The sequence below is a fragment of the Ruditapes philippinarum genome, unplaced genomic scaffold, assembly GCF_026571515.1.
Source record: "Ruditapes philippinarum isolate M1 unplaced genomic scaffold, ASM2657151v2 ctg785_1_1_1_1, whole genome shotgun sequence".
NCBI lineage: Eukaryota > Metazoa > Mollusca > Bivalvia > Venerida > Veneridae > Ruditapes > Ruditapes philippinarum.
The window spans coordinates 3,950-18,187 of record NW_026861718.1 but is presented as its reverse complement, the minus strand read 5'-3'; the positions used below and the strand labels follow the sequence as shown (position 1 = coordinate 18,187).

General features: G+C 30.1%; 1 protein-coding gene across 1 annotated transcript; it reads left to right on the top strand.

Moving 5' to 3' along the window:
* Window positions 1-348: 348 nt before the first annotated feature.
* Window positions 349-13,998, top strand: LOC132716590 (uncharacterized; the record flags this gene model as incomplete). The annotated part of the gene is given in 9 exon segments (XM_060699894.1): window positions 349-566; window positions 1,692-1,753; window positions 1,968-2,124; window positions 2,602-2,858; window positions 4,914-4,993; window positions 5,426-5,443; window positions 10,771-10,946; window positions 12,642-12,779; window positions 13,954-13,998. Coding segments are annotated over 9 exon segments (1,015 nt in total), but the record flags the coding sequence as incomplete, so codon positions are not given.
* Between the last annotated feature and the right edge of the window lie 240 nt (window positions 13,999-14,238).

Sequence of the window (14,238 nt, the reverse complement as noted above, 5' to 3'; positions counted from 1 at the left end):
TTAAATTGTAAGTTACAAAGCCTAAACCACGCCCACTATTAGAAAGGCGGTTCTCTCTCAACCGTGTACCAAGTACGCTTTGCTCAACAGTGTACTTTTAGACAGGCCCCTAAATTGGGGGGATAGTCTGGCATAAATTTTTACGGTATGGTACGGAACACGTACGGTATGGAACGGTGAAATATTTGCAAAATTAAATCATGTAATACACATAAATTTTTTATTTCTAGTTTTTATTTATTAAATGGATAGTAAGTCAAAGACATAATCTTTTGTTTTGTGGTGGAATAAACAGAATTCTGCAATACGAATATATTAAATAGTTTCAAAGTGCTAGCTTTTAAAGTCACGAGCCAATCAAATACCGCGTTCCCTGGCAACGTTGTTTTCCTCATGTAGAAAAAAAAATGATTTACACTTTTGGGTATTGAATTAAAGATTTTAGCCAGCATCAAGTCTACGGCTTGTGACATATTGCGTCAGGATGACTGATGTAATGCATGGAATATTGGCTGAAGCCAAGAAAAACAAATTTTCAACAATTAGAGACACATTATCAGAGGATGGTAAGTGACCTACAAACTAACAAATTCAAACGTATTTTATGAGTTGAGTATACGACGATTTTGTTTTTCATATGCGTTGTCAATTTTATTTACTTATGGATGAGCATATGCTTTATTGTGAACTGCAAGAAGATAGTTAAATATTACTGTTTACAGATGTAAACTTCAGAAGTCATGACATTACTGGAACTATAAAAATCATGAAAATTATGAAATGAATTCAATTCTTTTAGGCTGATTTCTCTTTTGTTACTGTAACGTTAAGGTATTCATTGCAGTCAGGGACGTTTATATACTGAAATTCGTAACAGCAGCTGATAGTTATTATGTAACACAATATTATTTGATATTTGTGAACAAACATGATTCTGATTAGTGGCTTAATTGATGGCTCAGGTGTTCAATCCATAGATAGTCATTCAACTTGAGAAGTGATATCCTCCTATAATCCCCTTCCACCTCGGCGATTGACGTTAACTAAATCTGTATATAACTATGTTAATTGTATAGATGATGTAACTGTGTTATTTTATAATTGTTTTAAATACACCTTTGACGTTTGTGATACAATTAAGATGCAACTAACTATAAACTATTGAAACAAATATGGTTTCATGACAGGATTTAATTCAAGAATGATGCTTTGACTTAACAAACATATACCTATATTTCTATATATGCTCCTGTCCAATTATATAAATAGTGTTGTTTTTTTCGTGCAAAGCTTGTATCAACAACAAAAAAAGATAAGTTTATGTACCTTTTTTTCTTTGAACATTTGAGTTAAATGACTATGTCCCTGAGATAAATAGATTATCAAGTCACTTTCTACAATTATTTGTTGCAATACATATATTATCATGGATGATTAGTTTAGTTTTCAGTTTTATAATTAAAGTAAAGCAAGTTGTAAAAAAAATATCAGAGATACAAAAATGTATTTGTAGCATGTTTATTCATAATAATAAGTTGCGTTAAAAAAATTGTACTACTGACCTACATACCCTCTCCTAATTGGTATAGATCACCTGAAGATATTATAAATAAAGTTCCTTTTTTAAGATACTAAGCCTGGTAAATACACATTTTATTTGTTGAAGATTTCAGAAATATTATTTATTTCAGATGTGGCATCCGTTTGGGAAAATGTGTCAAGTTTCATTGAGAAACAGATGTCAAATCAAAAGGTAAGAGAGAGAGATTATTTGCCTTCCGTATCAAGATATGGTTTGATTGTTAAGTAGCAATTTACTATTTATCATTATATGAGTATATTATGTAAAATTGTCATTATTCAATATGTTATTTGTTATTTAGATAAGCATTCTTGTTTGTTTTGAAAAAGTTAAATTCTTACTCATAACATCATACATGATTATAAACTGATATGTTATTTTGCAGGGAGTTCTTATCCAGTCCTTGGGGACCTTCACTTTTACCCAAAAGAAACTTGATATAGGAAACAATAAATTCATTCTTATTCAACGGCCAGTGTTCAACATATCTGAAAAGCTTGCTCAAAGTCAAGGACTGCAGTATGTCAAACACCATGTGCCAGGTAAATACATTCTCTTACCTTTTTTTTTATATGAAAATGCTTCATGAAAATGATTTGACTTTTATGTAACCATTACCTGTACATATATTTCTAATATAATGAGTGAGATTTTCTATGCATTTTCTATTAAAATTTCAGTGTTTTTCAAAACCTGAATGCTGGTAATTACTTGCATTCAAAACATTGATTTAATGTAAAAAAAGTTACTTTCATGAACACTATATCTTATTAGAAAAAAATAATGTAAAATAATTAAGCAAGGTCTTTGTATAATGCAGTACAACACTATTTATCTAGCCTAGTAGGAGAAAGTTTTTATATTTTTAAATAATGTACTTAATTGTCAGAGATACAAGAATGTTTTGTTGTGTATTTTTTCTTTTGTCCTGGAACATAATACTTTTATTTTCAAAGTTGTGTAATAAAGGAATTTGCCTTGAATTTACTTGTAAATTCAATTTTGGTTACTTTTTTCAGGTCAGATTCCAGTTGTTCAGCTTAATTATGCAGCTTTGTCATTTGAGAGTCCATTTGATCGTGACACAGTGGAAAGTTGTGTACGCGAAATTCTTGGTGCTGTTCAGAGGGCAATTGGATCAAAAAGAAATGTTGAACTTAATTTCAGTGGAATAGGCAAACTATCAATTCGTGATTCTAAAGTTAAAATGAAGTTTTATAAGGATTTTATCAACCAGATGGATGGATCAGGGAAATTACTGGATTCAATGCAGAATGTAAGTCTGATTGTTAACTATAATCTTACTATTTATTTATCTATAAATGGTGGAGATAATAATAGATTACTCACAGCTGATGGCTAGTACTCTGTGTCATTTCACACTCTACAATATATCTTAGATTGTTCTGTGGTCACAAAACTTTACAATAAAGTTATTTGGTCCTACATAAAGTTCTTTTACTGTTATCATAGACTCAGATAATCTCTGTGTCACTGATAAAACCTATAAGAGATATAAACTATACATACTGTTCACAGTTGCAAATCATGCAAGGCTGAAGTTAACCTTTTTCCATGAGTTAAAGAACCCTACTTGTTTAACTGATTCACCCAGTTTTGAGTGTACAGACATTTAAAGCAGGAGAAAATTTATTGTTAAAGTACATATGTCTTTATCCATAACTTTTTTTTTGTGGTTAAAAATTTCTCATTAAGCCTTGGTAAATAATAGCATGAAGAGAGATGAGAAAAGACAATTTGCTACAAGGTTTTTAAGAAATCATTCTTTTAATATTTAGAAAAAAAAACAACAACAAAAACTTCTGAATCTTACTATTGTTGTATAATTGTATTTAAGCATTTTACCACATCAAATAACTGTTGTTATAAATGAGATAAATGATATTTAAAGTAGGTTTTTGGTTTCATCAATACATGTATATACAAAATGTATGATGCTGTTTTGGACTGTTTTTTTAATGGTTAATTTTTCTCTGAAAGTGGATCTTCTTCCTCTGCTTTTAGGCAAATAAAGCTCAGGTAAGTCAGTTGGTCAGTTGTGAATTAAGTAGGTTTTAGAAAAAGTATACTAGTTTTTAGGCGTTATTTTTTGTCTGTAAATCTTAGAAAAACTTTAATTCACCTGTAATTATATTCCTGTAATAGAAGAGTTGTTAGCTGCTATTTCATTTGTAAATTATAGTATTCACTGCAACAGGTTTACTTGTACTGTACTTTATTAAAGATAATACTTCAGGGATTTTTTTTTTTTGCTTATTTTATAGCCGATATTCGGTCATATTCCCAATTGAAAATAGTATATTATTTTCCCAATCCACAGGAAAAATTTCCCACATGAAAGTTACAAAGTATAAATATTGTAAAACAAACTCTAAAATCTTTGAAAATAAGGGTTTCTTCACTGTTATGGTGCTTAGATGTTTGAAGATGTCATCCTAAACAATAATTCTTTCCATTTATTTAATCACTGCAAATGTTAAGTCATGCCTTTTTTCCCCAATTTTTAACAAAACGTCGCTGAAATTCTCAATTCCATGGGTATGGGTCATGTTCCCAAAATCCTGGAAAAAAAAACCTGTACTTAACTGAATTTTAGAAACAATGGCTGTTCATAGAGGCTAGATTTTGTATTATTATCACAGCAGTAGAGGCACAACATTTTATTTAGTTCACTGTGATTATTTTTCACATTTAGAAAGGTTGCATAACCTGTCAGGTTAGAAAAAATGGGCCCTTTTTGACAATTTGAGGAAAATAATAAAACTATTTGAGGAGAGAATTGTTCTGTGGGAATATCTTTACACTAATTCACATAGGAAAATGGATGAAATTAAGGCCCCCAAAAAGGGCTTAAAAATAAACCATTGATTTATTATATTGCATGAACTCTTGTATCATGTAATTTTAGTTTTTGAAATGAAATATAAAGTGATGGCATATTAAATGCATTACCTCAACTACGAGTATCTATACTTGAAGTTGAAAATGTGGTACATTAAACCTTAATGCTATGTGACTACATATATTTCATAAGTTGTCTAATGTACATGCACAGAACACATCTACATTGTGGATTTCAGCATTATACATTTTTGTTTTGTCATAAAGTTTATTTATTTCAATTAAAAAAGACAGTGATACATGTACAATATGAAACAATGCTTGTCCTTAAAGCAACAGAATCAATTGATATATTACATGTGTATAATTTTATTTCAGTTGACAATTGTTAGAAATTAACAATTAATTATCTTAAGTTGATAACTTGATATTAAAGATTATAAATGGTATCATTTTACTGTATTTTCAGAGACCTGGCACAGTTGACTCTGTGATGTCAGATAGATGTTTGTCCAGAGCTCAGAGTTCTAACACAGTTATTTTACCAAGGTAATTAATGTACAAATATACATAACTCTCAGTGCTCCTAACCCATTAATAGCAAGATGTTAATGTTTCTCAAGTATAAATTCCAAAATGAATAAATCAGTTTTCATCAGTCTAACTTTACGCTTTTTGTCTGGATAAAAGTTCTTACATTTTATGTAGCTAATTTGTTAATAAGAAATCCCTGCTTTTATTCTCAGTGTTATCTCTTATTTTTTGGCACTTGATAAAAGACACATTTCACAATTTGTCTATTGATGTAGGCTGAAATTGTAAATACTTGTCACATAATCTTGTATATATTTTGTAAACTTAAAAGTTATATATAGAACTATTGAGTGTGACTATAAACTAACCAATGACATTTTTGTGACGGCTTTATTTTAAAATTGACATATTTATGACACTATATTTCTAAATATCTTCCATCTTCAGAAGGCCTGGTAAACAAGGGTAAACATCTTTGATTGTATTTTGAGTGGCTATATTAGGTGGCAGACACATAGAGTTGATTTATTAAGTTCCCATTTATAGTTAAAGTGCACTATCTATATATGATCCTATCAATAAGTAACATGGCAACATATTTGTATAGTTTTAATCAACATCACTTAAAACAGGCACTACCAACCCATTATATATAAATGCAGTATATAAGTGCTATATAAGTGCATATAGAAATGCATGTAAGTGCTGAAATCGGTTATATTTCATTTTACTATAAACTTTCCAATTCCTTCACTTCTTTTTATCTCACATTTTGACAAATATTTTTTTAGGAATGCTGTAGTTCAGGAAATAGCTGTTATTTTTGTAGATACAGTGATTTTTTTCCCCCCCATAATAATGTCTATCTAGGAGGGGAATTGTAATGCAGAAGATTCTACATGTATATCATAGCATATCTGTTAAAAGTAGTACATGTAATTCAAATTTTATGCAATTAAGGGAAGCGTTTGTTTTTAATTGATTATTATTGTCATCACATTCAACATTCATACATCTGTAACAGATGGAAGCTGATAAGCCTGACTATGGCATGTATATGTAGTTTTATAGTTCAAAAGGAATACTCACATCTCTGTGAAGTCTTTACAAACATTTTATGCCAATAGATATTTCTATTACTTTTGGAGATGTACTTATAAAATCCAAGATTTCCTTGGCAAAATTAAGGTTTTTAATTATCGGGTCAGAATATGAAATTCCGTATTATAACTATGAAACTGTCACCAGCAAGTTATTAAAAGTTAACAGTCTGTATATTTTATCATGTTATGAGATAAAAATGTAATCGTAGGATTAATGTATGCAGTTAATACTTACTATACATAAAACTATTGTTCAGTAAGTATTTAAGAGATTTTAAGATTTAAGCAAACAAAATTCTTGTATACAAGTTTAATTTTGTGTCTACAGGTGAATTTAAAGGGAGGGTTTAAAGCTTTTATCTAAGTTACTGCAAACATTGTTGACCTTAAACATTGTTCAGTTCATTACATGATGTAACAAGTTGAAGATTAAAGTTTACTTACAAAGTCACCAGTTTTAACAATCACAGTGCCAGTATTGAAGTTCTGTGGAAAGGGAATAATGCTTATAAATAAAATGACATATTTATTTTTGAATTTCATTTATGACTAATAATTATGATTATCCATTTGAATGCAAACCGGCAAAAATAATTTGCACATATCTTCAACACACCATATTGTTGACTGTACTTTGATATAAGAGTCCTTCACATTCATAATGAGCTGTACCAGATTCAAAGCCAGGGCCGGCAAAATCTCAGAAAATTGTACTTGTCCACGGACAAGTAACCTAAGAAATTTACTTGTCCGTACTCAATGTTCACTTGTCCGTATTTATATTTAATATTTACTGCAAATGTCAATAAAAAGAGCAATATGATTATGAACTTTCTTTCAATTTTATTAAACATTCTATGCCATATGTTTAATAATATAATATATTATGATTGTAATATAATATATTTATAAAATGTTAACGGCAGTAGATTAAAGTAGAACGACAGTGATGGACAAATTGTGTATATTTTACTGGAAGGAGCACATTGGTCTTTGCCAGCACTTTTTCAGTTTTCCTTGTACCCAAATTGCTCTAAAATATTTTCTTCATTGTTTTGCACTCTGGTATCATTTCTTATTTATTCACTCCTTATTCTATTCATCTATATAATATTCATTTCAATGATTTGAATCCTTTTAAAAAATCATATGTACTCTTGAGTTTAGATTTGTCAAATTGATGACATCTGGCTTTTTTTAACGATTATAATTATGATTGCCACAGAATGTAATATCATATACGTACGTATATACGCTTGGTTGCAGCGGATGAATTGTGAAAATTTTTGACATCATTACATCGGCGACGATGAAACTGACATGTATACATTAACACCAGTATTAGACATTTCAAAAACAAAGGCATTTTCACAAGAAATCTTTACATAAAATGAATTATAAAATGACTTTGTCCACATAAATTCAAGCAGTCAAATTGCCGATATGAGCGTAAATATTCCCGAATGACCTGGAAAAGCTATACTATGTATTTTAAATTTCATTCTACACAGCGGTATTTCAAAGACAATTGTTGCGAGATTGATGCTGTGTCCGCTATCTAAACAATAAATGCGAATTAAAAGAACAGCTTAATTCAATTTTATGGATAAAAAATCGTAGTTTTGCCTCCCAATATTTTATTGCAGAAGGTAATTCGGATTTATAAACCAAAACAAAATTCCCTCAATAATTAGTTATTTTGCCAGGTGCATTAAGCAGTAACTTTATGAACGTTACTGCAAACCCTTAACCTTGGTTCATTTATTAAACATGTAAAAATTTAACACTAATATGCACGAATGCCACCATTTCAAAAATCACAGTGCCAGTAGTTTTCGTAAAAATATGGCTTTTGCTTCTGATTTTTGATTTATTAGATAAATAATTTAGATTATTCTTTAAAATTTCCCATAGCCGGCAAAAATACTTTCCACTACCAAAACACCTTTATTTTACTGCACTGACTAACATCTTACATTCAGAATGAGCGACCAGTTTTTCCGGCCCTGAAAGCAAACAAGTACATTAAAGGCATTATAAAAAAGTTTCATCTCTGATAAGGATAGAAGAAACATAAAAGAATCAAGTTAAGATAATACAGGAAAAATTTTTGGGGAAAAATCATTTTGACAAGAATCTTAATGACATGCATGTACATAAATATTTATACTCAAAATAATTATACTCATTAAATTATTGTGTTAAACTTGTGTGAAAGTAGGTAGTTGTTTTCTTACTGTCAGATATGCATGTATGCTTTCATGCAAAGAGAAATGTAGGTAATGCGCTAGTTGTTCTTAGAATGGTAGTCCTACAAAAAAACTTTAAAAATAAAATTTCAAATTTTATTGCATGAATGTGTTTGACAAATAGAAAGACAAATGAATATTGCCATAAAAAAGAAGAAAAAAAGTTTTCATACACCATATTGCAAGGTTTTCAGGATTTGTGAAAGTCTGCTTTTATAACAGACATAAGAGCGTTGTGCTTTGATTCTTGTGCAATAAATTTGTTTGTTTTGTCATGCACATGTTGCAGTGGTTTATTGCTGGTATTGAATCTTGTTTGCTACGCAGTTTGCTTGAAATGTGGCATTTCATTGGTTTTTAGCTAAACTGAGCACAGCATGCTTAAGGTGAGCTATTGTGATAGGGCTTTGTCCATTGTTCATTATGTGTTATCAACTTGAATTATAAATAACATTTCCGAAACTTCTTGACCAAATTTGATGAAACTTGCTATGTCAATTAATATCTGTCCTGTGCATGTCAGGGTCAGAGGAGCTAAAAATAGATTTTAAAAATGCATACTTGCAAAAAATTTCTCCAAAAGCCAGAGCTTAGATATTTGGTGTGTAGCATCTTCTTATGAAACTGAACCAAGTAACAAAGGGTCAAAAAGGCTCAAAAACATTTTCTTAATAACCATAAAGCCTAGAACTTAGATGTGTGATGTGTAGCATTACCTAGTAGACCTATACCAATTTTGTTCAAATCATGACTAACATGGGGCAATAGTAAATTTTTACATAGTCTAATAATAGTAATGGAATGCCTTATCTTAGAGCTTAGATCTTTTGTGTATGGCATTTTCCTCTACAAAAAATTGCTAAGAATGTTTTAATCTGCTGAGCAAAATTGCTCTTGAAATGAAAATAGAAATTTTAGAAATAAGCTTTAAATGACAGCTTCTCATGAGCCAGGTAGATTTTGATGAAACTATAGGAATTATCAGTTAATGTGATCTTTAACAATAACTGTTGAATTGTTCAGGTCTACCACAGGAGCTGAAAATAGAAAAACTGTTGGAGAACATGTCCTCAATGGCTTGGTAGATAATTTTATGAAACTATAGGTAAAATTGTGTTATGGTGCTTAATTTTTTGTGCTTATAAAAAATGCTTAACTTTTTTCAAGAGGTGTGCCAGAGCTAAAAATAGAGACACAAATTTGAGACATCAACTCCTAAATTGTCATGTAAATTTTGATGAAATGCAAATGGAATTACATCCTTTGGTAGTCATTTACAAAAATTACAAAAACATCATGACAGTCTGCTGAACAAGATGGCTTCCTATGAGCTTTATATACAAAAAAAGCTTTAATGATATTTTCACCTCAGCCACTTTGCATATTTTAAAGAATTGAGATAGGAATGACCTAATAATGATATTTTCTCCATGTAAATCATTTTCCCAGGTGAGCGATTAAGGGTCATTATGGCCCACTTGTTTATAATCTGAGGCGCAGGGCAGATATATAAAATGCTAAAAAATTCTGCTTCAATTTACATAAAGAGTAAATTTGAATATCTGACACTTATGTATAAATTGTGAGAGTAAACAGTTTGTATTCCAGTCTATTTGTTGAGTGTTGAATGTACAATACTGTATAATACTGAACCAACATTGAATAAGGCTTTCAATTGCTTGTAAACCAATAACTTATGTAGCATTCACCAAATATACAGATCTAATGATTGGTGTAATCTAAGCATTGATATTTTTATAGAAATCTGCTTATTGATAACTGTATTGACATTTTTATAAACACTTAAGCTTTTTAATAAGAGCAAAATTGTTCAATAGCCAGTTACTGGGCCAGTTATTACAAAATGTATAAAGACAAGAAACTAAATATACCAGCTTTTCATTAATGATTTAAAGAAAGTTCTTCTAAAGAAGATGGAATAAATATACAAAGAATAGAAAAATTATACAATAAGAATTAGAGGGCCTTGTGCAAAATGGTTATTTCTCCGGAATAAAGAATATAATGGGTTTTTCCAAGCTAATCCGGTGGAACAAACAAAATTTTACAGTTACAGCTTCGAAAATAAGCGCAACAGGTTGACTTATCTATTGTGACCGGTTGTACAATTTGAAGCTATAACGGTGAAAGTTTGCTTGTACCAGGGGATTTGCATGGAAAATTTTACATTTGCTGAGTTCTGGATAACATCTATTTTTGCGGAGCATATCATCTAATTTGTTATTTTATGTGAAATAAAACATGATTGAGATTATCAAAGTCTGTCAGGCCTATGTAGAAGTTGCAGGTTTCTAGTGAGTCAGGGTAAACATTAATGAAGAATATTAATTGAATAGTGTCAATTGATAATACTTAGTTTAAGTTACATTTAAACAACTGAAAACAATCATTTTTATAAAAATTTATATTAAATTTTCAGAATATCAAACACAAATGTGAACCCTGGACTAGCTCCCCTGGTAGAGCAAAATGAGGAGGTTGCTAATATTGATGAACTTCAGCCAATGGACATGGGGGAACCCTTGTATGAACCTCCAGCAGGTATAGATGAGGTCCCTCAAACACAAAATTTGAACACACATGAAGGTATGGAAGGTAAGAAAATATTGGAATAGTATTACACCAGGAATAACTTAACTTGTTCTTAATGGCTTGGATCTAGATATTTTAGCCTAATATACTAGTATGAAAATGATAAGTTTGAAATGTTTATTTTGATATTATACAATGTAAGCTTGTAAGGAAAGAAAATGCTTAAAGTAAAGAAAAAGTTATGATTTATAAGTGCTTTGGCATGGGTTTATCACATCAAAGACTCATTTTTAAAATTTCTTGGTTATTTTGAAAGCTTTAGAAATCGATGTTAAGTTTAGATTACATAATGATAAGAAGAGCTCATAAATTCAGCCTGTTGAATATTTAATTTTGTGCAAATATTTAAAGATAATGGAATTATGTATATTCCACTGTTTAAAGATGAAATATGAATGCTAATTGGAACATGTAATTGCTTGGATTGTCTCTATATACACTGGAGAGACAATCCTGATCAACGGCTGATAACATTTTGGTCGTTGTACGACTATCAGTAAGTCATCAGCAAATGACAAATATTTTACAATCAGAGAATCAATGCCAGTCAGTCATATAATCTATTTACAGCTTTAGTCTGTTGTAATATTCAATAGTTTTATACTGTTTATTTACCTACCATAGACGATAGAATACAATATTTATTGTTTTGATTACAGTCACAAAATATAAAATGTTATGTCATATTTAGACAGATATTTGGTTGGTCTGTAACTAGGCAATTATAAGATATATATTTGTAGGGTCATTAATTATTAAATCATCAATTATCTTAATACGTTTATTTAATATAAGGGTGTAAAGGGTCAAATGGTCCTATACATTATGAATTCTTTATTGTGTTTTAGACTGTCAAGTAATTTACTAACTTAGGTGCCAGTCTTAGCATGGATTTTTATGATTGGTCAGTTTCAAAATTGATTAGTTTCAGAAATCAATCAGTTGCTTTGGTTTCAGGCAATTCTGTTGCATAGTCTGTCCATCAGCATCTCTTTGTCCATCTTGATTTACTTTAATCTTAATCCTTACCTCATTTATTTGATACTGCCTTTATTGCCCATTAAGATTTTTTCCTTTAATTTTAAATTAAGGCTGACAAAATATGTTGATGCTTTATGTAAGTTTGAAAGTGACAAAAGATAATGATATTTTAAGTTCATGTAAGTTAGAGCTGAAAGGGAAAGTCTTATTGAAGCTCATATTAGTTTAAGGCTGACAAAATGATATTTGTATCAGCTGAAATTTACAAGGAAAAATATTTAGTTTAACATTAGTTCGAGACTTTAATTTATGGTTGACATTAGTTTGAGGCTTGAATTTTAGGTTGACATTAATTTGAGGCTTTGATTTTAGGTTGACATAAATTTGAAGCTTGAATTTTAGGTTGACATTAATTTGAGGCTTTAATTTTAGGTTGACATTAGTTTGAGGTTTGAATTTTAGGTTGACATTTGTTTGAGGTTTGAATTTTAGGTTGACATTAATCTGAGGCTTTAATTTTAGGTTGACATTAATTTGAGGCTTTAATTTTAGGTTGACATTAGTTTGAGGTTTGAATTTTAGGTTGACATTTGTTTGAGGTTTGAATTTAAGGTTGATATTAATTTGAGGCTTTAATTTTAGGTTGACATTAATTTGAGGCTTTAATATAAGGTTGACATTAGATTGAGGCTGACAGAGTATGTTGATTTATTATAGGTGCAGACATGTTTGATGTTGATACTGAAGCAGCTATCAGACATATTGATATGGAAGGTGATCGTCCAACTCTTGGTCAAGCTGGCCCAGCAGACACAAACATTGCTTATAATAGTATGGACTTTGAAACTAAACCAGGTAGGCAATGACAAGCTTTAACTTAACCTTTATAAGGTATTTTAGTTGTAGGACACAAGAGGTATTCATTAGTAATAGAGCTTTAGTATTGTTCAAGCTACTAACATTGTAATAGGAGCTAAAATATAATTGTTGAATTCTATCAGGAAACTGCTTTTTAAAATTGCATGAAAAGAGTTTGTGTTTTAAATATAAAGAATGGAACACATGATCAGTATAAAAGAAGTGCCTTTAGCTGCAGATTAAAGATTTTTCTTTGAATATTTTCAAAAGGATAGTTTTAAAAGTTATATTCAAAAACTTGTTTATATGTCTGGAATGTGATTTCAAAGAATTACTACAAGTTACCTTATTATTTCTTGTTGAAATAGTTGCTGTTATTAAAGTAAGTTGCATGCCTTGTTACACAAGTGTATAAAAAAAAGTTTGTCATCGACGAACAAAATGTGTCTGACTCACACAGATGATTGTTTAAGCTCAGAAGCATTTTGTACTGACATGATGAAAAAAGACTGTTGTTCTGAAAAAAAGACTGTTGTTCACTTTTCAAACTATCATATTGTTCTTGATTTCATTACATTTTATTTGTTGTCATGTTTTTTATCACATTGTCATGTTTTGGATCACACTGTTATGTTTTTTTCACATTGTCTTGTTTTGTTCATATTCTCATTTCTCATTCTCTCACAAACATTAATTCCAGTTTGTTTTTCAAGCAAATGTATATTTCATATCATAGAATGAATTAAACAGGCATGGTACTGACTTTCCAGCACAGAAAACAGTAAAATATTGATGTCGAAAAATTCACATGTTTTGAACCACATTGATTTGAGAAATCATTTTTCTGACATCATCTGACGTCACATGAAGTGAAAGCTGTCTTTCTTTATGCCATAGATATATTGTGTAATAATGGGCTCAACTGCCTTGGCGCTTTAATAGGTGTGTTAGAATATCAAAAAGTTATCTACAAAATAGAGTGTGCATGCACTAACATGCAAAATGTATATAATTATGAACTATACAAAGGGTATTGTTTTGTTAAATTCTGTTAATAAATTGTGATAATAATGTTGCATGAACAAAAATTGTCCTGAACAAGGGTTATGATATACCAGTAATTATTAAGCGATATGGACATGAAGTTACAAACATTATATTACCCTTTTAGCTGTATCATACCGGTTTCTGCCAGAGTTAGCAGATATGCCAGATTGTAAGTTGTTGATGCTGGTTTTACATCATTCTTTTTTTCTGTTTCCTGCTTCCTTAACAAAACTTGTTGTTAAAGTTTATCCTGTGTAAACTGTGTCTGTTGTTAATGTGGCAATTTTTCCATCTGTTCATTTTTTCTAAAATGATTCTTAAATAAAGTACATGTATTAAACTTAAAGTTGATTTACACATCACAATATTAAACAAGCTGGTTTACTAGGAAAACTGGGTCAAGGTCACT